Source organism: Onychostruthus taczanowskii, unplaced genomic scaffold (genome assembly GCF_017590055.1).
Source record: "Onychostruthus taczanowskii isolate IOZ18803 unplaced genomic scaffold, ASM1759005v1 scaffold64, whole genome shotgun sequence".
Classification (NCBI taxonomy): Eukaryota; Metazoa; Chordata; class Aves; order Passeriformes; family Passeridae; genus Onychostruthus; species Onychostruthus taczanowskii.
In genome coordinates this window covers 3619250-3643044 of record NW_024504122.1, presented here as the reverse complement: position 1 = coordinate 3643044, position 23795 = coordinate 3619250, and the positions used below count along the sequence as shown (strand labels likewise).

At 54.6% G+C, this 23795-nt stretch overlaps 2 protein-coding genes across 4 annotated transcripts; one reads left to right on the top strand and one right to left on the bottom strand.

Annotated features, from left to right (window-relative positions):
• Positions 1 to 1760: 1760 nt before the first annotated feature.
• On the bottom strand, positions 1761 to 3262 carry LOC121344435 (cytochrome b-c1 complex subunit 9). Its single transcript, XM_041420385.1, has 2 exons — positions 3078 to 3262; positions 1761 to 1992 (listed from the first exon to the last, which is right to left on the bottom strand). Exons 1-2 carry the CDS (start codon positions 3216 to 3218, stop codon positions 1954 to 1956), a joined length of 180 nt encoding a protein of 59 aa, XP_041276319.1. The 5' UTR covers positions 3219 to 3262; the 3' UTR covers positions 1761 to 1953.
• A 59-nt stretch (positions 3263 to 3321) lies between these two features.
• On the top strand, positions 3322 to 18359 carry ZMAT5 (zinc finger matrin-type 5). Of its 3 annotated transcripts, XM_041420544.1 has the most exons (7): positions 3578 to 3729; positions 8245 to 8467; positions 8849 to 8911; positions 9326 to 9406; positions 15559 to 15670; positions 15985 to 16115; positions 18130 to 18265. In XM_041420544.1, exons 2-6 carry the CDS (start codon positions 8341 to 8343, stop codon positions 16094 to 16096), a joined length of 495 nt encoding a protein of 164 aa, XP_041276478.1. In that variant the 5' UTR covers positions 3578 to 3729; positions 8245 to 8340; the 3' UTR covers positions 16097 to 16115; positions 18130 to 18265. The 3 variants fall into 3 exon arrangements, with proteins under 3 accessions (XP_041276477.1, XP_041276478.1, XP_041276476.1); XM_041420543.1 differs by lacking the exons at positions 3578 to 3729; positions 15985 to 16115 and adding an exon at positions 3322 to 3425 and having other exon boundaries at positions 18130 to 18359; XM_041420542.1 differs by lacking the exon at positions 15985 to 16115 and having other exon boundaries at positions 3582 to 3729; positions 18130 to 18359.
• The last annotated feature ends 5436 nt before the right edge of the window (positions 18360 to 23795 follow it).

The window sequence follows — 23795 nt, the reverse complement described above, 5'->3', positions numbered from 1 at the left end:
TTTTTTAGGCCTTTACAGACAGTATTGATGAACTTCCTGGTATCCAGTTAGGCTTTGCTTGGTTAAATTACTGGTTAATGTGCCCTGAGTGCCCTCTCCCCACCACACTGTATTTTCTTGCACTGCAGCAGTGCCTGTGGCTGTCACCCCCACAGTGGAAAAATCAGCACTGGTTTGTGCTCCAGGGCAATCCCAGTGCTGCAGGAGCAGTGGGGTGGTAAAGTGGTAGTAGGGTGGTAGTCAGGTCCACACCTTGGTGCCTGGTGTTGTGCAGAGGGCAGGAATGTGACTGGAGCTGCTGTGGGGCAGTTTGCAGAGAAGCAGAAATGCAGCAGAACAGCCACTGCCATGAAATGAGGGGAAGCCCTGAGTGCTCCAAGGAGATTTTTCTTTACCTATCAGTGCTACCCAAACCTCCCAATGACAGGCATGGAAAAAGGAATAGATCTACCAGCATCCCCAAATGCTGTATCCAGGAAAATCCCCTGCTGGGATAATGCTGCTCTCCTGCAGCTCCTGCGCTCTGCACCGATGGCTTCAGCTCCTCCCTGCTGCCCACTGCAGTGCTGTCCCCTCATCCTGTATTCAGCTTTGGTTCAGCTGCTCTGAGCCTGCAGCTCTCTCTGAGCTGCTCAGCCTGGTGTGGAGCAGCAGCAGAGCTCAGGGAGCTGGCACTCACTGGGATGGGATTGGCCCAGGAAAGCTTAAACCTTTCTCTCAACCATCTCCATAAAGCACAGCTGGGACTGGGACAGCTGTAGTTGGGTTTGGCTCCAAAAACAAGCACACGTGTTTAAGTGCTCATTGTGTTCTCAGAGTAAATGTTTTACCCCCCTGGTGCTCGTTTGCAAACCCAACAAAGCTGCTGTGAGCACTGCCTCTGATGGGCTCTGCCTCAGCCTAGGCTGAAATTGCTCCTGATTAGTGAAAATGGACTGAGGAGGGGGAGCTGGGGCTGCTGGGCTGGGAAAGTGGGAAGAGAAGGAGTCACTCAGCCACATCTCCCTACAGCCACCTGAGAGCTGAGGAATTAACTGTCATTACCCTAGGAAGTGCCCAAATACCCTTCCCATGCAGGAAGAAGTGTTTGACAGGGCCAGGCAGGGCTGGGCTCTTCAAGAAGGGAATGACTCTGCTCAGGGTGGAGGAACTGGATGAGCTTTAAGGTCCTTTCCCATCCAAACCATTCCATGACTCCTCTGAGCCAGCCCCTGGGGGGAACTGAATGATCCCTCTTTCCCAGCACCTTCCCATGGGTCAGTGGGGATGGAGGGAGGTGTGACACACAAACCTGACATCACTTCTGCTCCTTCAGCCACGGGGGAGCCAGGTGGTACAGGAATAATCAGGAAAGGGATCCACATCACCTCTGCAAGCTACAGCTGCTCCCCGTTCTCAGCCCAGCAGTGCAGAGCACACTCCTCTGTTAGGGCAGGGCTGCAGCAGCACCTGCAGCTCTGAAAGGCCCCAGGGCAGGAACTTCCACCAAGCTGAACTCCAAAAGGTCCTGTGAATGATTCTAAGCCCCTTTTCCGTGGACAGACTTGAGGAAGCAAACAGCTTCTCACCCTTCCCTTCATGACAGGGTTGTCATGAACCACATCTGTCTGAGTGCTTTCAAACCCATTTTAAGATGTTGTGATTCCTGACAGTGCCTTGGAACTCAGGATCAGGGCTGTTTTTAAAGATTCTCCACCTCCCAGAGGAGGAGGAGGCACAGACAGGGCAAAGGATGAGTGAGGTGAACACAAAGACACAAGAGAGGACCAGGAGTTTTATTTGAACACAGTAAGTGCAGTACAGCAGCAGAACTCCTTGAGTCCATCTGGCTTCACATGGTATCAGTGGTGGCTCGGAGTTGTTCCATCAGGAATCCATTCCCAGTTTCAGGAGGCTGAATCCATCCCTGCAGTGCCAGTTGCCACCCTAGGCTGGCTCCTGCTGCTGAGCTGCTCAGTTCTCATACTTGTGCTTGATGTGTTTCCACAGTTTCTGCATGCAAAACAAGAAGGAAAAAATATCAAGATGTTTTACTCAGCTTCTCGGTGGGGTTGGGATAACAGAATCCAAAATGCAAATTATCCTGTCTGGGAAGGTGGTGATGGAGTCCTGTACTGGATCTGGGGGACACAGGGATGCACATGGAGGCTTCTAGATTCTAATGTGGACAGGGAGGAAGCTGCAGAGATTCCCCTTTCCCTGTTCTGCTCTGGATTAGTGTCCCAGAGACACTGCCTTGAATTCCCACCCACACTGGAGAGGGCAGTTTCTGCTCCTGCACATAAGGGATGCGCAGAACAATCATGGCATGGTCTGGGTTGGAACAGACCTTAAAGCCCATCCAGTGCCACCCCTGCCATGGCAGGGACACCTTCCACTGTCTCAGGCTGCTCCAAGCCCTGTCCAGCCTGGCCTTGGGCACTGCCAGGGATCCAGGGGCAGTCACAGCTGCTCTGGGCACCCTGTGCCAGGGCCTGCCCCCCCTGCCAGGGAGCAATTCCTAATTCCCAATATCCCATCCATCCCTGCCCTCTGGCAGTGGGAAGCCATTCCCTGTGTCCTGGCACTTCAGGCTCTTGTCCAAAGTCATTTTCTCACCTCCTGGAGCCTCTGTAGGCCCTGAACGGGGCTCTAGGGTCTCCCCCAAGCCTGCCTCGGTGTCCTGCAGTCATTATCCCGTCACTGCTGTACTTAAGAACCGAAGGACGACTCGACCCCTTTTACTCAAGGGTCACGCTGGGGACACCCAAGGCCACCAGCCCTCATCCCCTTCCTCCGCCACGGCCACATCGGCCAAGCCGGGGGCCTACAGAGCACAAAAGAAGCTCCTTTTCCTCCTCCCGCTCCCCCCTGCCTTGCACGCCCTTTCCAAGCGCTAAAGAAGCCCAAGGACACCCCAAAGCCCCGAGCAGCGAGCGGCACGACAGCCGCGGAGCCCCCTCGGGAGGGCCGAGCCGCGCTGACCCTGAGCGAGCCCGGGGGCCGAGCCGCAGGCCCGGGGCCCAGCGGGGCCGGCCTGACCTTCAGCGCTGGGCCCGCGCCCGGGCGGCCCCGGCAGGGCCTTACACAGCCCTTACCCCTTCGTTGAGCTGCTCGAAGAGCGCGTCCGCGCCCTGGTCGAAGGCGCGCTCGAAGAGCACCGCGCCCAGCACGATCGACAGAGCGAACGTGGAGCTGCGCCGGAACAGCGACCCGTACAACTGCCGCAGCAGCACCATCTTGCCTGCGCGCTCCGCGCCTGCGCCGCGCCGCAAGGGCTGCTGGGGGATGTAGGCGGTGCTCTGCGATTCGTACGGAGTGCCAAGCGCCTGTGGGGCATGCTGGAAGTTGTAGGCCGCGTCTGTGCCGTTTGTTACATGCGCATGCGCTTTTGCCGCAGGGCGTTGTGGGAGTTGTAGGCGGTTGCGGCGCGGGCCTGACCAGAGGTGGGTGAGCATGGTGGGGGTAGCGGGGGTCTCTGTGAGGGGTCTTCGTGAGGCTCCGCTCATCCCGTTCCTCCCGCCTTGTCCTCAGCGGCCTCCGCTGGGCAGCCCCAGGTTTGTGCGGTGAAACCGGCCCGGCCGTGGCTGGGGCGGGACCCAGACGGAGCTGTGGCCGGGGAGCAGCGGGGCGGGAGGGCTGAGGGGGCAGAGACACCCCTGCCCTGCCCTGCCCTGCCCGGGTGTGCGGCCAGGGGTGACAGGGACAGGAAGGAGGCTGCGGTCACGGCCCTCAGCTGACCCCCGGAAGGTGGGTGGGAGGGGATTTGGGGTTTTTTTGGGGGGCTTGCAAAAGGTGGTTGGTGTCAGTGTTGGGGGAGTGGGAGAGAGGCGTGGGGCTCATGAATCATGGAATGGTTTGGGTTGGAAGGCACCCTGAAGCCCATCCAGTGCCATCCCTGCCGTGGCAGGGACACCTCCCACTGTCCCAGGCTGCTCCAAGCCCTGTCCAGCCTGGCCTTGGGCACTGCCAGGGATCCAGGGGCAGCCACAGCTGCTCTGGGCACCCTGTGCCAGGGATCTCTGAGCTGCTCCAGAGGCCTCGGGAGAAGTGGGACCTGGCCCCATGTGGCACAACATAAGTGGGAATGTTCCCATTTGCTGCCCCTCTCTTCATGTTTGTCACTTTTTAACCTCAGTGAGGGCAGAGCATCCCCAGGGTGACTCTAGCACAGATAGGAGAGAGGTAAATTTGGATTTAGCAAAGCAGAACAGACAGGGACAGGATAGGGAAATCCTACCACTGAGGCTGTTTCCCCATAAGGCTGTTGTTAAATGAGTATCTGCATGAAGTTCCAGAGCAGGCCCTCAAGTGACACTGCTTTGTTGTTTTGTTTGTCCCACGCCCTCAGAAGTAGCACAAGGTCTGTCTGCAGAGTAATTTCTCCTGATTTATTTATATTTTTTTCCCTCATGAAGTGACTCTGAGGATCTGTGGGGGTTTTCTGGAATAGGACAAGACCTTTGCTTGTTCTGGAAGCCTGGAAGGTGCTTGGCACATTCCTGTGTAGTGTTATCCCTTTGGAACCCGAGAATATCCTCATTTAGGAAGGAACCCACAGGGATCATCCAGTCCAGCCCTGTCCCTGCCCAGACCCCCAACAACCCCACCCTGTCCATCCCTGGCAGCGCTGTCCAAAGGCTCCTGGAGCTCTGGCAGCCTCGGGGCCGTGCCCATTCCCTGGGGAGCCTGGGCAGTGCCAGCACCCTCTGGGGGAAGAACCTTTCCCTGAGCTCAGCCTGCCTGCCCTGGCCCAGCTCCAGCCATTCCCTGCGTTCTGACCCTGGTCACCACAGAGCTCAGAAAAACTCAGTTTTTATTTTTCAAATGTAACTGCTCTGGATATCTAATACAAATCCCCCCAGCTGCCCATTAATTGCTGCTACCAGGATGGTTTGTGTGTGGTCAGGTTGATGTTGATCACAAATCAAGCTCTGGATTCCCAGTGGAAGCTGTCCCTACCTGTGGCAGGGATTGGGATGAGATGAGCTTTAAGGTCCCTTCCAACCCAACCATTCCGTGATTCTCAGATGAGGGGCAATGGCTTCCCACTGCCAGAGGGCAGGGATGGATGGGATATTGGGAATTAGGAATTGTTCCCTGGGAGGGTGGGCAGGCCCTGGCCCAGGGTGCCCAGAGCAGCTGTGGCTGCCCCCGGATCCCTGGCAGTGCCCAAGGCCAGGCTGGACAGGGCTTGGAGCAGCCTGGGACAGTGGGAGGAGTCCCTGCCTTGGCAGGGGCGGCACTGGATGAGTTTTAATGTCCCTTCCAGCGTAACTATTCCATGATTCCTCTGGGTGGAATGGAAAGCAGGATCTGTGCCTCTGTCATTGGGAAGGTGCTGGCAGACTCTGCTGCCATTCCAAGTCTCCCTGCAGATCTGAGCCCATTTAAATTGGCAGCTGAGTATCAGAAGCCTGACACTTGGATTTAATTAATTCACATCTGCCTGGGTATCCGAAGTGGCTGGAATGGCCCCGAGCCCGGGCCGTGGGAAAGCAGGAAATTGAGGTCAGGGCCCAGCAGCACCTCCTGGGGCTGGTGTGGAGAGCAGCAGCTTCCCCCAGAACAGAGGAGTCTGTGCCCCTCCGGGGTCACCTTCCTCCCTCTGCCCGGTGAGACACCCCGAGAGGCAGAGACAAAATCTGCAGCTGACACAGAGCAGCGTGGAGTGGTCTGGCAGCAGCTGGAGCAGGGAAAATGTGGGATGGTGCCCAGGATATCTTGGCTAGTTGTCCCCAGCTCCTCTCTGTCACCTTCGAGGTGCCTCACACCAGGGTATTGCTCACCCAGCAGGGCTCCAGGAGACAGCACAGCATTGCTGTTACACTTTCATATGACATAAAGCCCTGGATTGCTGTTTTCGTTTTTTTTTTAATTTTAATTAGCATTTATTCAGGAAGACTTTTAAGCTGGCACAAAGCCTGGCTGGAAGCATTTACGGCTGCGGTGGGCCCAGGTCTGAGTGCTCTGTTCAGTTGCAAATCAGGGGCTGGAGATGCTGAGAGGAAACGGCCAGGCTGAGGCAGTTCTTTATAGAACAGCTACATTTACTTTATTTCATAATGACTAAGATGGATTTAATTAGGAACCATCTCTGTTTTCAGCTGAATAATGCTCTTTGTTTACTGCTGGAGCCGTTTGGGGAGATGGAAATAGGTTGGTGCTGTTCAGAAGCAGCTTTTGAGTCCTCTGGACTCATAAAGTGCTGGGAAGTGCTGGTGTTGCGGAGAGTTGGCAGAACCCAGCAAGGCATCCATGCAGTGGAATCCTTGAAAAGATGGGGATAAGTGTTGGGTATAATCACTGAAGGGGAAAGTCTCAGGGAGAATCTGATACCTCTCTAATTGCTTTTCACAATCCCTCCGTCCCCTGCAATGGGAATTGCTTGGAGAGTTCAGGAGCAGGCAGCCGTGGGCTGTGGGATCTGGCTGTCTGGAGTCTGTAGGAGCTTTCTGCCCTGGTTGTTGGGGGAGGAGGGGGAAGGAGCTTCTGCAATTATTGCTGTTGGAGTGATGAAAGAGAAAGTTTGAAATACGATTTCAAAGGCTGGCTGCTGCTGGGCTTCCGCAGGCAGAATTCCCTGGGAGATCTCTGGAAACTTGTGTGGGACCACTGCAGAATCTCATTTGTTTTCCCTGTCTGCAGCATTCTCTTCTGCAGAGATGGAATGCAGGAGCCAGCAGCTGAGACAGGGAGATTTTTATGTCACCAGGAACTTTGGGAGACTATGGAATAACATGTGGAGCAGAGATTTTTCAGTATGTAAAAGCACTGTTCCCCCTGAATTCCAGCAGCCTCACCACAGTGCTACAAACCTGGCTGCAAAACTCGGGGATGCAAAGGATGAGGGAATTTATGGCTCTGTGCTCATTAAGCAGCACTTGGGTTTGGATTCTTGGGCTGGAGGAGGATGATTTCAGACCTCAAGTCCTGCAGAGCTGGGTTGGGATCAACCCAGGGCACTGGGGGATTTGGGGTCCCAGCACACACAGCTGGAGCATGGCCAGCCCTCACCCCCCCAGGAAGGAACCTCAACACAAGATTTCCAGGTCACTTGGAATAGCTGAACATTTTACCTTCAGTGTGGAGGTTTTCAATCTAATTTTAAAAATCTCAGAAGGTCTTCCCGTGGAGTGCAGCTTTGCTTTAGCTTGTGGTGTGAGAGGCCTGGGAGATTTCCAGGGGTTTGATTTCGAAGCAGCAGTTCTGGGAGCAGGGGAGGGAAGGGAGTGTGGTGCTGGTGCTCCTGCTGGGATGGATGTCTGGCAGGAGGCTTGGCAGCCGTGCCTGAGCTGGGCACACCAGGCTCTGAGGGGTTGCCTGGTGCTCTGCTCTTCCTGCTGAGCCAGGGGAATCAGCCAGGGGGCTGTGATTGATTCTGGACCCGTTTTATTTATAAAATCTTTATTTCTTGTGCTGGTCTTTGTGCCACTTTTTAAATGCATTCAGCTGTCAAAGTGTCACAACCTGGAGAATTGCTTTTGAAGTTTATCTCCCAGTCCATCCATCTTTGCCATTCATCAGGTACCTTTATATTCCTCGGGATATAGAGAGCTTGCAGCTCCTTCAGGGTGTTTGTTGCACCTCCAGCAGGGACATCTAATGGGGACAAGCTGATCTCACCTGCACTGACAGTGGCAGGCCCAGCACAGGTGCGAGCTCCCAAATTCTGTTGTGATCTTAGTGCTGTACTCAGAGCAGACACACCTTGGTGCCATAGGCTGGGGGGGATGAGGAGAGCAATCCATGATGTCTAGGAAAAACCAGGTGGCTCAGTGGATTGTTGGAAATATGTCCTGCAGTGTTTGTAATGCAGCTGTCCACCTGCAGGACAGGTGAGTTCAGCTTCTGTTTTATCTTTGAGGATAAAATGAGCTTTGCTGGGTTTCTTCTTTATCTTGCAGAGATGGACACAGGGGAGTTTCCTTCCTCTTTTGTATCAGCTCATGGAGGTTGTGATCAAAGGTCCCCAGGACCTCCAGCTCCTCCTGTTTGCACCTTGGATGGTTTGTGCTGCACCTTCCCTGGAGCCTGTGGCTCTCTGTTTTCTGTGCTCTGAGCTCAGGAAAGGAGAATCCTTCCAGCAGAGCTGTTGTTGTTTTGGGTGACAGAGATAAATGCAGATCAGGCCTTTTCTCCCATGTACAGGCAGCAGATCCTGCCCCAGCAGTCTGTGATGGACAGGGATATAAACTGTTGGGTCTCACCTCTTTTTCTGTCTGCCAACCCTAAGTGATTTGAGTTCTCCTCCTTTGGGAGCAGGCACTGTAAATCCTGGATTCTCCATTCCCATGGCTGGGCACCGAGGAGCTGCCTGATGACCTCAGGACATGCTGATGCTGTTTTGCCAGAAGAGAGATGGGCAAAAGGTACTTCTGTGACTACTGTGACAGGTCCTTCCAGGACAACTTGCACAACAGGAAGAAACACCTCAATGGAGTGCAGCATCTCCGGGCTAAGAGAGTCTGGTACGACCTATTCCGAGGTGGGTGCTCCCAGCTGTCTACCACTCCCTTCCTGGGACTGGGGAGGTGATGGATGTCAGGGGGGGGAGTGGGAAGAGAAAATGAATCAGCACTGATGGTTTATACACTCTGTGTGCCAGCAATTTGAGCATGTGATGCTGCTGAATCAGGCAGTCTCAGAGATGAAACCCTTGTGTGTGTCTCTGACCTGTCTCAGCACACAGTTCCAGATGTATTAGTGCCAGCCTGAGGAGTGCAGTGGGAGTGGGCTAAACTGGCTGTGAAACCATTGCCTGTGTGTCCCTCTGCTTCCTTCTGCTCCCTGACCAGTTTGGGACTGGACATGATGGGATTTTGCTGTGCCCAGGATCTTTACCTGGGTTCATCCCTTGTCTCCACAGATGCTGCTGCTATCCTGCAGGAAGAGCAAACCAAGAAACCTTGTCGGAAGTTTCTGCAAACAGGTGAGGAGATCTAAGGTGGAAAGAAGTGCCTGGGCTCTAGCCAGCCCAGGACTCGAGGTAGGGGCTGGGCCTGTGTCTGGCATCCAGGTGTGATGGAGCCTGTGTTTGCTTGCACAGGGACCTCCTGTGGGTGGCTCTCGTGGGACTCTGGCTTTTCCCAGAATTATTAAAGTGGGAAAAGATCTTTTTGATCACTAAATCCAAATGTCAGTACAGCACCACCATGTTCATCATTAAACCATGTCTGCAGACCCATCCACAGACTATTTGATCACTTCCAGGGATGGTGACTGCACCACTTCTCTGGGCAGCCCATTCCAATGCTTTACAACCCATTCTGTGAAGAAATATTTCTTAATATCTAATCTAGAGAATTTTGAAACTGAATTTTCAAATGTCACTATTTCATTCCAGGACAGTGTGATTTTGGGTCCAACTGCAGATTTTCCCACATGACAGAGCAGGACCTGGAGAAGCTGAGTGCCCAGGTTCAAGGTGAGTCCTCCAACAAGGCAGTGTCTGAGGATCTCTTTGGAGGGGCAGTTGCTGCAGGGGGGTGTGAGGGGTTGTGCAGGCTGTGATCCCTTACTGCCTGCATGGAGCCAGCCAATCCCTCCTGCTTCCCAGTGCTGTGAGAGCCTGGAAGTGCTGCAGTTTGTCATATGCTCCCTGCTCTTGAGCTGCTGGCACAGACACAAACCTGGAGCTGAGCTGTGCTGTTACCACTTGGCAGCAAGAGTTTGGAGTGGCCTTCCTGAGCCCTCGGGGTTTTGTTCAGTCAGGGAATAAAAACTGTCAGCAGCAGAGGGCACTGGTACATCATATCCCCTTTAATTTATGGATTTGATTTCCCCCCACCTTGCTGCTATTACCAGTGAGCTGCTGCTTCCACCCGTGGGAAGAGCTGGTGGGAAGAGCTGTCCTGCTGTCGGGCTGTGAAAGGGGTCCTGGATCCAGAAACAGCCTCTGCTTGGGTGGCTTTGGATGGAAGTGAAGTGTGGGCAGAGGGTGGATGGCAGCTGCTCCCTGCTAGGAGCCTGCAGAGCACTTTTGAACTTTCTCATTCTGGGACTACCATTCTTGGAACTACTTTTCTCTAAGGGAAAAGAGGTGGTAGCTCTGATTTCTCCACAGGAGTCATTACTTTAGTGGTGAAAGCAAATCACAGAATCATGGACTGGGCTGGGTGGGAAGGGGTCTTGGAGCTCATCTCACTCCACTCCTGCCATGGGCAGGGACACCTTCCACTAGACCAGGTTACTCCAAGCCCAATCCAGCCTGGCCTTGGACACTTCCAGGGAGTGTGAGTGAGGTGTTGGTGAGAACTTGTGGAATGGTTGAAATCCCCACTGGAGATCACCTAATCTGCACCAAGCTGAAAGCAGGGTGAACTCAAGCAGGGTGCTCAGGGCCATGTCCACTGTGTTTCAGATATCTCAAGGCTGGAGACTCTGTGGGTGACCTGATCCAGTGTTTGACTAGGTTCATAACAAAAATGTGTAATTTAAAAAATATTTAAATAGAAATTCCTGACAGAAATTCCCGTATTTTGGGTTGTACCCGTTGTCACTGTACCGGGGACCCCAGCACTGGGTACAGCACCCAGATGTGGCCTCACAGTGTGGAGCAGAGAAGGATTCCTTTCCCAGCCTGCTGTCCCAGTGCAGCTCAGCCTGGAGCAGCTCCCATGCCCACATCCTCGCTGGAGCCAGCTGTTGTTTTGCTAAGAGTCTGGCAAAGCCAGGCTGTAGTGTTGGAAGTGTGGGATGTGAGAGGGGCGTGTGGGTGGGGCAGAGCCTCCCCTGGCCCTCGGAGGGATCCCGTTGGGGAAGGAAGAGCTCAGGGGAGCCAGGGGGAGGCAGGCAGGCAGCACGGAGCTATTCCAGGCCGTGCTGAGTCAGTGAGAGCCCACGAGGTGACTCTGAATCGATCTCTGAGCGCCGCCCGCAGTCCATAAAGCCACGGTGGGGACGGGGTGCTCCAGCCCTTCCCAGAGTCACCTTCCAGCCAGAGCCTCTCCCTGACCCCTCTCGGCTGGGCTTCTGAGGGTGCACAGAGTGGCAGCACAGGAACCTCTAGCATTTCCAGGCACTGGCTGTTCCTGCAGGAGAAGTGGGAGCTCTCTGGAGCAGCCCAGGGAGGGCTGGCAGCTCCTCTGCGCTCAGGCAGCTTTCCTTGCCAATTACACTTGTTATTGAGTATTGACTTGTGTCAAATGGGTCGGTGTAAGTGCAGGATTGGCTGCCGAGAGCCAATTCCAGGGAGATTACTGGGAAACCTTGCATTTGTGTTCCAGAGTCAAACATTTCATTTGCCAATTAGCCCTGAAGGAGCGATGGCCAGGGGACAGGGGTGCTTGGTAGGAGAGTTCAATCCTGCTCAGCTCTCTCATGGTGTGGTTTCATGCATCACACAGACTCCAGCTTTGATCAGAGAGTTTGGAGGGATTTGGTGTGGAGAAAGGCTCAGCAGGATTGGTGGAGGAGAGGGACAGCCTGTAATAGACAGGATGGAAGGATCAGACACTGTCTGGTGAGTCATGGGGACATCCCAGCAGTCACCCTTCAGCTGCCAAAGCACCCTTGTCCCAGGTGCTGGGGCTGAGGAGGGCAGAGTTAAGGGCAAGCTTTCAGTGGCAGGGTGTGTAATTCATACAGGATCCTCCATCAGTGATATCCCACATGCATTCCCACTCAGGGTCTCTGAGCCATGAGCCATCCCAAGCCACAGCCAGCGGGATTGGAGCAATCTGGACCAGCTGCCTCTCACTGACCAAGCTGGGAGATTTTGGCAGTCAGAGATCATCAGGGATTTGAGATAAGCTGAGAGGCTGGAAGCTCCAGAGCTTTCCCAAGCCTTGGGGGGACCATGCTGGGGGCAGCCAGGCTGGTGGGAGGCACTTTTCTGGTGGGCCCAGTGCTGCTTAACCCCCCTTTCCTCAGCTTTTGTGTAGGCAAAGCCTTGTCTGAATTTTTTTTTTAACCCATCTAAATCGTGATGACACTTTTTCTATCATGTAAATATTGAACCTGTCCCTGAGTCCCTGTGAGTATTTGGCATTGGTAGCTCTGTGTCTATGAACTCACCTTGATAATGAAGTATTTTTATCACAGCCAAAGGAAATGTGACAGTACCCTTAACATTTGGCCCTTTTAATGCTGGGAGTTCACCCTGTAGTTTGTGTAAGTTTTGTGGGTTAAGTAGGAAAATTTCTGGATGATTCCGTGTTCTAGAACAGCTTGAAGCCTGGCCTACTTTGGCGTCAGCATCTCTGCACCCTGTAGAATATCCTCATCAAGAAGCAACAGTTTACACCTTCAGCAGGGAGGGAGCTCATATTCCCAGCTGTTCCCCCATCAAAGCATTAGCCTTCTGCATCTGCTGCATCATTCATCAGCCAGACACTTGCAGGCTGTCATTTTAAGTATAGTCATGTCAGGAAAAGTCACTGTCAAATTGCCATCTCCTTGCTCAGAGTTATTGGCTCCCCGCTAATCCGTGTCCCTGTGCAGGCAGGATCGACCTGGCTGGGCTCTGGTGGCTCCAGCCAGGCAGGGCTGCCAGAGGAGGGCAAGCTGGGGAGTGTTTGCAGGATGTCCATGGGGTTGCAAGGGTCTGAGGGCCCTGCTGGGGTGCACTGGTTTGACTGGGTGGGGAGCAGGAGGAGCGCTCACACTGGGCTGCAGCGCGGTCGCTTGTTTGCCTTCTCCAGTTGCAGGGGCTCCTCAGCCTCATCTCAGCCATGCTCTGGTGCTGGTCTTTTGCTCTGGAGGAGTTGGGGTTCCACACCATCCACCAGGGAGGCAGCTGAGGGATTTCATGTGCATCTCTTTGCTGGGTGGGAGCTGAGGGATTTCCTGTGCATTGCCTTGCTGGGTGACCCCCCCAGCACGTATTGGCAGGTTCCATCTCTCACACAGCAGTGCCTTTGTCAAGAATAAAACTCATGAGGAGAGGAGATAAATGTGGACCCTGCTCTGGCATCATTAGAGGCACTTCACAACTACAGATGGTCTTTCAATTGGCTGTAATTAGACTTGGAAGCAAACACCACCGTGAGGAGAAGGAGGGGGAAAGCACCTTCACACCTGTCCAGCTGCACGGGCACATGTGGGGAGCAAGGGCTAATAAAGGCCTTTCAGAGCTGCTTCTTGGAATAGCTGTTGGCATTCAGGGAGTATTTCCAATTTCAGAGTGCATTTGGTAGTCCCTGGATGGGATGTGTGTGCTCCAGAGGGACATGGACATGATCAAGGTGGGTAGAGCTGGAGAGCTGCCTGTCCCTGCTGCCATATTTCTAAGCCTGAGGTTTGGACTGCTCTGGAGCAGCAGCTCCTGGAGGTGTGAGAGCAGGGAGGCAGTTTTATGTTTTGCTAATGTGGATATCTGCAGCCTCATTTGGGGCAGTGTGAATCCAGAGTGGTTCCACAGCATCCAGTGAACTTCTCTGGCTTGGACCATGTGTTGTGGCTATTCCATCCCTGGAGTGGTACCTTGAGGCTCCCTGCTCTGAACAAATAGGCTTGGACTGTTTATGCTCTGTTCTCTGCTGAGGCTGGGAGTTGGATGAAGAAGAAATCACAGTGATGCAGGGGTGGGAGAGATTCTCCATGATTTTCTTCCCTGCCTCATTGAAGCTTCTCATAGACACTGCTTGTCTGTTCCCCTGCTGAGGTGGGATGTGTTCAGGAGGTGGAAGATGGAACAAAGGGAAATAAGGTGCTCAAGGCTGCCAGACGAGTCTAACCCTGAGTGTGGGCAGTGCCCAGCTCTCCAGGCTGAGCTTCTTGCCTCCCCATCTGCCCACCTGACCAGCTGGTTGGGTTGATCCCAGGTAGCTCTGCTGGGGCTTTGATCCTTGGGAACAACTGTGGGAGACTGGAACATTGCTGTCTCCAGCCTTCTCGGCGGGCTCAGAGCAGCAGCCGGACCACAGCGGGCTTTCTGTGGTGGCACTGGGCACATCGTCACCCCGCCCAGCAGCAGCAGCTGAAAAGGCTGGATGACAAATTATCCATCTGGCTGCTCATTGTGTAGCACATCCCTTCCATCCTGATTTAGTATTCAACAGGCAGATGAATAATTGGTTGCCACCAGCAGGATGAAGTGATCCTTCACTCTGCCCAAGCACTATTAATTTCACACTCTGTCTGCAAAGGTATAATATTTTCCTTAAAACATGTGACATATGGTGGGTGGGTGTGGAGCAGCCTCCTGAGGGGCATGGCTGCAGGTGCCTTGATCCCTAAATGGGATCAGGGATCCCTCAGAAGGATGGATGAGCAGGGCTAAGAGAATGACAGCTGCCTCTGCTTCCTTTTTATTGTCACCAGTATTTGGTTTTCTGGGTTCCCTGTTCTGTTAGGTGGGAAGTTTCCACCAGGCTGGAGCTGGGATCATGGGAGTGTGTCCTCATCCCTGATGTGTTGGCAGGAGTTTGGCTGTGTCAGGACTCTTGCTAGACCTGTTCAGCACCAGCTCCCTCCCTGCAGCTGAGGGGGACTGGGGAGCTTTGCTAACTGGGCAGCTGTGGGTTTGTGCCATGCTGGCTCTGTGCCGTTCTCCCCAGGGGGTGCCTGTGGGCATCTGCCCACACAGCCCTTCCAGAGTGATTGGAGGGGTTGAAATCTTGATTCAGTAAACAGCAGAGGTTTCTTTCTGGTTTCCTTCCTTGTTCCTAATCACCATGAGAAATAGAACAAGGAGTAATGGGCTCAAACTGAAAGAGGGGACATTTAGGTTAGGTATAGGTTGGATTCAATGATCTCTCTTGAACATGATTGATTCTGTAATTCTGTGATTTATGGAAGAAATCCTTCCCTCTGAAGGGGTGAGGTCCTGGCACAGGGTGCCCAGAGAAGCTGTGGCTGCCCCTGGATCCCTGGAAGTGTCCAAGGTCGGTTGGAGAGGGCTTGGAGCACCCTGGGCTAGTGCAAGGTGTCCCTGATTGTGGCAGGGAGTGGGACAGGATGAGCTTTTAGGTGACTTCCAACCAAACCATTCCATGGTTGTAAATACAAGAACTTGTCCCCCTGGTTCTCTCTGCCCAGGTTCTGCCCCTGAGCTGGTGACAGCTCTGTCTGGGCTGTGCAGGGCTTGGGGACACGTCAGGCAGGGAGCTCCTTAAGCAGCCCTGACAGCAGCTCTGGGATCTGCCTGCTGGCTGGAACACGCACCCGGAACTGTTCAGACTCTCCCGGACTGCCAAGGCTGCATCGATCCGGGCACTGTCCCTGTCATTTCCACCTAACAGGGCAGGGGTGGCACAGTTGCTGCTGCCAGTTGGAGGGACACAACTCTGGAAACAGCTCAGGGCCAGCCGAGGCTGTTCCAGGCGAGGATGAGGGTGATCTGCCTCGGGGGGAGATATCAGACTCCCCTCAGTGCCCAAACTGCCACCGTGCTGGCTTAGCTCTTGTCCCCTGCTCTGCCTGGCTGCAGCTGTCACCAAGCATCAGATGGCAGGAGGGCACAGGAGGAGGAGGAGGGGCTGTCCAGGCATGGTGCACACTCTCCACCCTGTGAAACTGTGCAGGATAATGAGCTGCAGGTTTAATGGAGTGAAAGGACAAGGGTCTGGTGGCCCTTTCTCTCATGGCCCTCCCTCTGATTCAGCCCTCTCTGATCTCAATCTTTCTCTCAAGCAGGGGAGAAGAGGCTGAAGGAGCTGCAGAGGGAGGGAGCAGATATCCCACCGGGCGCCATCGAGGACTGGCTGGACAAGAGAGCCCAGAGGCTGAGTGCAGCTCAGAGTAGCAGGTACTGGGTACTGGGGATCATCCAGCTGTAGATGCAGAGGGGGATCCCACAGGAGGGCTGGGTTAGGGGAGGGTGCAGGGCATCAGAGGTTCCAACACCCCCAGGCAGCACTCGTGAGGCACATGTGTGTGGATGCAGCCCTGCCTGTCCCACCAGCCATGTCTGCACAGGTGTTCCCTTTTGCCAGGGGACGCCCTTTGGGAACAAGCCACAGCAGAGGCTGCCCTTGCTCTCTGGAAGGACAGAGCCGCTGCTGTGCTGGCTCATTAACTCCTGGGGTTCAGTGTCAGGAGCCTGCTTTCATCTGTTGACAGCTCCCCCATCCCCTGCCTGCCAGGGAGGGTGGAATTGGCTCCTCCTCCCAGGATCCATTCGGATTGGGGCACCGGCTGTTTCCTCGCTCACCTGACTGTGCCGCAGGCTTAATGGGATGACATTTGGGCAGGTGCCAAATCTCTCTTCTGTTCTTTTTGTGTTTGTTCCTGTCCTCTCCGTGTTTGGACTGGGCAGGAGCTTCCTTCTTGTGCTTGTCTGAGCTTGTTGCTCTGGGATTGTTCTGTCCCTCAGCTCCGCTGCCCTTGGCCTTGCAGAAGTGCTCACATTCCTGTCCCCTGCACTTCACTTGCCCCATTTTATTTGTCCTGCCTGTGAATCCCTGGAACATGGGGTAGATCAGCTCTTAAGATAGCCATCACTATTCCCAGAGGATTTTCCAGACCTTCAGAACTACTTGATCATACCCAGAGGAATGTTCAGACCTTCAGAACTTGGTCCATGCTGCCTCCATAGGTGCCCAAAACAAATTTCCAGGATTGTCGCTCTTTTTCCAGTCTCCCTGTCCCTGCAGGCTCAGAAACCATCTGCTACAGGAATTAAGCAACAACTATTGGAACTTCCCTTCCTCTCTCCAGCCTTTCCAATGCCTCTCCCAATCATCTCTGTGCTCCCTTGTGCCCTCCAGCCCCACATTTCATGGGATTGATTTTTACCAATTTCCAAAGGAAACACAGAACATGGATTTCCATCAGAAAAGGGTCTAAGGCCTCAAAGTTTCTGAGATGCCACAAGTTCCATGAGTGTGGAAGTGGGTAGAGGAGGGTAATCCCATTAACAGAAGGAAATATTCTTGACCTTGCTGGCCACTGGAGAATCCCTGTGGGACAGCCATTGAAAATGCTCCAGCTGTAGGTAAACCTTTGATAGAGCACTTGTAGCTCATGAGACCCCAGGGAACTGAGTACCCAGGCAGCATCCTGTCTATTGATCAGTCCTACTGCTCAGGAAATGCTCATTAGGTGATGGCTCAACCTTGCAGCATTCCCTCTGCTCCATATCTGCCGTGTGCCTGAGCCACAGTGCTGCAGGGATGACACCAAATATCCCTGCCCAGAGGGGCTGGTGTGTGTCCCCATGGTCCTGCCTCGTCCTGGGCTCTGGAGAATCCCCACTGAGGGGATAAACCTTGAGCCAAGTGACTTTGCTCTGTGTCAGTTGCCTGGAAAATGCTCCTGGAAAACTACTCCTGTAGTTGGCTCTGGGCCACGGCCCCGCAGGGAGAGGAGGGTGCTGCTTCTCCCCGGGGTTATGTAAAGGAGTTTGATTAGATTTCTTCTGGCATAACAATTAAAAAGATTCATCAGGATCGGAGGCAGAGGCCTGAGAAGCTGCAAGGCTGCTTGTCAGGGCTTGTGTGAGAGAACAAATGAGCTTCCTGTGCTTGGGAATTCATGGAAAAGGTATGTTTCCCATAAATTTAAACATGCCCCGGTCAAGCTGGAGGCAAGGGAGAGATGGTTCTTGCTTCTGCACTTCTTCATCCCAGTGGTGTTTGCAGCAGCCGTGACCAGTAAAGCTGAGGAGAGGGGCAGGGACTGAAGAGTGATTCCCAGGCCGTGGTGTGAGGGAGAAGCCTCTTGCCTCTGCTGAAAGGTCCTCTGGTGCACACACCCCACTGGTTTGGCAGCTCCTCCGTTTCCGAGGGGTCCTTGTCCTTTGGGAAGTGCACAGCTGGCTTGGGATTTGGGCTGCTCGGAAAGAAACATCTGCTGCTTTTGTTTGTTCTTCCAGCTCAGCTGTGTGAGGAGTGGGGGTGGAGGGGCTGGGACCAGCCCTGCTCCCAGCACCTGGCAGCTGTGCCTGCTGAGCCCCTCTCAGGGGGCTGTGCTGCTCTCCCCAGCCCAGACCCCCTCACCTCAGTGTTCCTTTAGGAGTTTTCACAGGCACAGACTGTGTTAGGCTGCTTGGATATGCTGGGAATGGTCACACAACTGTTCTGGTCCTGCATTTGGAATGGGGGGGAGTGAATGAACCCATTTGGTGATAACCACCACCCTCCTCTGCTGGCCCTGTCTCTCTGGGGGCTACTGGAGGGGGCACAGGGAAGCCCAGCCCCCAGCATGGCCTTGGTGTCAGACAGACACACTGCTTCTCACCTCATCCCTTTCCATCTCTCCTCACAGTGCTCTTCTTGAGAAACCAGCACCATTCCAGTACCCTCTGGGTTGGCCACCAGTGCAGGAGCTGCCCCCGTCCCTGCAGGCCCCCCCACCTGGGGGGTGGCCAGTGCCCCCCAACCTGCAGTGGGGCTGAGGCACCCCCAGAGCCTGGCTGGGACTGGCTGTCTCTTCTCTGGGAAAGGGACAGGATTATTTATACACACTTTTATTTCAATAAACGCTCCTCCTGCCTGTTGCAGCCTCTGTGTGGTGTTCCTGCTGGCCCAGCAGCCTCTGGTGGGCTGAGCCCTCCCCTGGCTCTCTCCCTGCCTCTGGAACAGGGATCTGTGCTCAGCACAGCTCCAGCCCTGCACAGGGGCTGTCTGTTGTCACCTGGAGCCGACATTCCCCATTTCCTGGGTGGGATCCATCCCCTCAGCTCACTGCTGCCTGCCCTGCCTGCTCTCACTCCAGCTCCGTGCTGGGCTCTGTGATCCAGGCTGGAGAAGGACCCAGGCTTTTAGAACTGATGGTTCATTTCCTCGGGTGTTGGTGCCGTGTTTGTTCCTGATAAATTCAGGGTGTGACCCTGCCACACCCTGGTCCAGCTGGAGCTCCCAGTGGAGAGCCTGGGGAGCTTCCCTCAGCTGGTTCATTTCCTCGGGTGTTGGTGCCGTGTTTGTTCCTGATAAATTCAGGGTGTGACCCTGCCACACCCTGGTCCAGGTGCTGGAGTTCCCAGGGGAGAGCCTGGGGAGCTTCCCTCAGTCTGCTCCTGCTGTGCTGGAGGCAGAGGGAAGGAGGGGAAATATCCCAAGGTTTCTCCACAGTGAGAATTTGATTAATCTCTCCTTGCTGGTAAAGCATGGGGTGAGGGAGGCCCTTGGCTGTCTCAGGAAGGGAGCAGGGTGCTGCAGCTCCAAGGGGGGATCCTGTCCAGCAGCATCCTGGGAGGCAGCTCTGGCAGCGGGTTTGTCCAGGAGGGCTGTGCCCACTGCCAGAGCATTCCAGGTTTGGCTGGGCAGGGAGGTGGTGGGTCCAGATTCATGAAGAGCACAGGCAGGAGCCAGCTGCCTGTGGCCAAATCCTGCCTGGATTGTTCCAGCAGGGCAGGGATCACATTTCGGGATGTGATGGCAAATTGTCACAGGAGCGTCAGCACTTTCCTGGGACGTGGCTCTGACAGGAGCAGGGACTGGATGTGACGCAGCCTGGAAGCAGCCTTGGCTGCAGCCTGGGTGAGTTCTAGGTCGGACTAGAGAATGTTTTTATCCTTCCAGGCAGGAGCCTGGGCTTGCTGAAGAGCAGGAGCACAGGGCTTGGGCTCAGAGGATGCAGGATCAGCCTCGTGTCCTGTCCTCACTTCCACCTGCAGGACAGGTGGATTAATAAGGGCACCCAGGTGGCTCCTCTTTGGGAATGGGTGGGAGTCCCTGGAGCAAGGGAACCCTGCCCCCAAGGAAATGGGAAGTGGGGACTCCCCAGGGACTGTGGGATGCTCCAGAGTGGGATCTGGGCCTGCTCTCTCCAAGCTTGCATGTGCATCCCTGTGCCCCAGCCTGGCACAGAGGAAGAGTCTGGGAAATGTTGAGAGGCTTCACTGATTGTGGGGGACAGTGGCTGCTCTGCTGGTGGCAGCCAGGACATGCTCCTGGACACCTTCCGAGGCCACCAGTACCAACAGATGAAGGAACTCCCTCTCCAGTCCCTTCCATGGATTTTTTCCCCAGTCAACATCCAAATCCTTCCCTGTTCCTCGCATTGATTGGAGCAGTGCTTTGATCAGCCCCCAGGTCTGTCCCTGCTCCATGTGCTCCGGTCCTGGTGTGTGTTCCAGCTGATCCAGGAGAGGTTGTTTAATCCAACACTTCCAAACTTCAGGGCTCACCAAATCCAGTTTAAATTAGATAGAGTTCTCTGGGCAAGCTCTGGAACCCAACTGTAAATCAAAATTCCAGTGTGAAACACAACAGCCACAGCCTTTCCGTGCTCTTCCTTGCTCCCAAGGAGTTGAGCTGCCCTGGAAGCAGAAATTCCCAATAAAGGCTGAAAGGCAAGAGCAGGAGCATTCCCTGCTGAGCTCCAGCCTGTCCAGGGGGATGTGAGAGGGGCTGTCAAGGGGGATTCATTAAAGTTGGGGTTTTCCCACAAAAACTGCAGGGTGTGTGGCCGACGGGGCCGAGCCTGGCATCACCTACAGGATGTTATGGATTCATGGAGCTGTGTAACTCCTGGCGGGGAGTAGGCTGGGAAGTGCAGGGTGTATGGGGTGTGTGTTACAGCAGTGGCAGGAGGTGACAATGCCATGGATCACCAGTGTGGGACACAGCTGCTGTGGGCTCATCCATGGAAAAGCCTGTGGGAGGAGGACTCCAAAACAGGACAGGGCTGTGGCTCCTTCCCACAGGGATGGCTGATACCCGATCCTAAGAGGTGCTGCAGGGATGGACTCACTGTCCCCAGGGTGGGGGTGAGGAGCTGCTGCCCAATAGTGAAGCCCAAGCCAAAGTGCCTTTGCTGGAGCAAGAGCTGGAGTAATTTATCGGGAAGCTTTTAGGGAAATGAGCGGCTGCTGGGCCCCTGCCAAGCGCAGCCCCGCTGGGCTCTGCCCGTGTCCTCTGGCAGCTCTTGCTGGGAGAGAGGGGGGACAGGAACAGGAGTGGGAATGGGGACAGCACGTGGACTGAGGTGAGGACAGAGAGAGGCATGGACAAAAGGTTTGGAATGGGGGTAGAGATAGGGTCAAGGATGGGGATTGAGGGAGGGCAGAGGGCAGGGATGGAAATAAGAATGGGAATGGGGATGGGGAGCAGTCAGGGATGAAGATGGGACAGGGATGAGGAAGAGATGGGATGAGGATGGGACAGCAGGGGGGATGGGAAGAGGAGAAATAGACAGAGTGAGGAATGGAAATAAGGATGGGAGTGGGACTGTGGATGGCGTTGGGGATGGAGACAGATACTGGGACAAGGACAGGGATGGGAATGGGACCAAGACAGGGGTGGAGCTGAGCCCATCCCACACTTCTTGCAGCACAAGAGAGAGAAACAACCATTACCAACTTCTTCCCTTCCTATTCCAAACACTTCCCAGAGCTATGGAATTGCAGCCCTTTTCACTGGGGTTGCTGCCGCTTTTGCTCCGTTGCTCCCACGTCCAGGGAACCCATGCAGGGTCCTGCTCCCTCCCACCTCCCCTCGCCCGCGGCAGCCCCCACCTCCCGGCACATTCCCTTTGTTTTTGCCTTTCCTGGCGGTCCCTTAATTGAATTATCCCGGAGCATCTCTGTTGCAGCAGCCGCAGTGATCCGTCGCCTCTGCGGCAGAGCAGGGCCGCGGCTGGGACCCCGCTCCGGCATCCCGCCTGCTCCGGGATCGGGAGCTGCCATTCCAAACCTGCCCCAAGAAATCCGTTCTGCCGATTCCCATTAAAATTAATTGAGCAGCTTTGAAACGCTGAGCTTGGAGGATGGCGTTATTCCTTTTATCTAATTTTTTCTTTTACATTATTGTATTTTCTGGCAAATTAAATTGTCCTTTTTTTTCTTCTTCTCTTCTTATGTTTATTCACAGTGTCTATAATAGATCTGGTTAAAAATTTTTAAAAAAAATATAGATATATACACACATGTCTCCGAGGCCACGTGGCTCCTTTGGAAATGCCAGTCCATAAAAAATCCAAACTTTCTGCGGGAGATGGATGAAATTTCATTACGGATGCGGAGCCTCCCTCACTTTGCGAGGCAGCCGGAGTGATTTCATTGCCGTGGAGCACTTCCCATTTCCATTTCTCATTTGGACGTTTGCTTCAATTTGTTTGATAAATTAGAGAAGATCAAAAAAAGGCCCCACCCAAACCCCAAATCAATAAAACACCACCAGTTCCTCCTGGCATCCCAAAAATGGGTTGTCCCCCCCCCGTGGTGCTGCAAGGTGGGAATTCCCATGCTGGTGCAAGGAAATGAGTTTTCCCATGGGAGCACCGGGGAGGTGAAGGTGGGGATGTCCCAGTCCCAGTGTCCTGGGATGAGCTCCTCCAGCCCCGTTCGCAGTGGGAAGTGCCCCGTAATGGGAGAGCAGCAGCTTTGCCCGATTCTCTCCCAGCCCCAAGCACTTTCCCTGTTTATATTTATCCCTTTAATCTCTTTGCCATTAAAAATGCATCGCTGGGGGCTTCGGGAGGGGAATCCATTAGGTGGGAATGGGCTCCCACAGCACACACTCGTGAGGCTGTGAGATTCCCCATGTTCCTCAGCCCGGGGGGCTCACACGGGGCCAGGCCCCAGTGGTGTAAATCAGGAGTAACAGGGTGCTTCCCGCCACCAGCCTTGGGGCAGGATCCCCACCTTTGCCCAGGAATTATGACCCTGTGGAGCCTCTCTGAGTGCCCCAGACAGATCCTGGTTCCTGCTGGAATTACTGTTAATCCAGGTGAAAGCACTTCTGTGAAGGGGCTTGGGCTGAGCACCCTCCCCGTTGAAGCAAAGGGGAGCGAAACATTCATCAAACCAAACATGAAATATCAGGGCACGAGATGTGGAGAGGGGGATAAAACCACTGGGATCCATGGGAAGAGGCAGGACCTATAGCAGGATCCATGGCTGGAGTGGGGTGAGGGACGTGGGAGCTGCTGGGAAGGAGTCAGGTCCCACTGCCCCAGAGTTTAGGTATGCTCCAGCCCCCAGAGTCTGGGGGTCACAGCTCCCCAAACCAGTGCCCACCTCCCGTGCCAGGAGGACTCAGCAGCACCCACAGGTGCTCCCAGGGCCCCACCCCATCACCTTCCACCCCAGCATCTCCAGGAGCCCCCAGAGCCCAGAACACTTCAGAAATCCCAGTTTTATTTCAGATCGGAAACAACCAACCAGGAAGAACAAAAAAAAAAAAAAAAAACCACAAAAAAAAAAAAAAAAAAAAAACAAAAAAAAAAAAAACCAAAACAGAAACAGAAACAAAAAAAACCAAAATCACCACCCCAAAAACCCCAAAAACTCCAAAGAATGAGAAACGGCCCCAAATCCGAACCAGTCCGTGCCCAGGTGGGTGCTACATACAGGCTGGGGGGTTCTGGGGCGTGCGGGGCTCCCCGGCCTCGGGGTCGCTCCGGCTCTTCCCAAGGGGGGTCGGCTCAAAGTGCATCAAGCAGGAGGTCAGGAATGTCCCCGCACCGGGCAGGTGGGGAAACCGAGGCACGGCACGGGGACAGGGAGGGGCTTTGGGGAGGTGGAATCCAGCCCTTGGCAGCCAAGTCCATGCAAACGCTCCCGGCTCTAGGAACCATCTCAGGCGCGTGTATTGCTTAGGGGATGATTTGGTTTATCCTAAATATGAGCTCTAACGCTAGATCGGAGAATCCGACGGGATCCGCCGCGGGAGGGGCCGCCGGCCCGGCGCGGGGAGGGGGCTCACGGGGCTCCATGCACGTCACATGCACTCACGGGTCGGATTTTGTCTGGCGAGGGGGGGTCGGTGTGTCGGTGTCGGTACCAAAGTCTCCGTGCTCTGCCAACAGCAGCGACGGCAGCGCCCGGCACGGCGGGGCCCCGGCGCGGCTCTGTCCCCTCGGCTGCCCCCCGCCCGGGGGGGTCACGTCTCTGGGCCACAGATGGATGTACATAGAGATATTTATAGATATTTATAGGCGTCTCCTCCTCGCTGTCGCTGCGGGTCCCCGGCGGCGGGGGCGCCCCG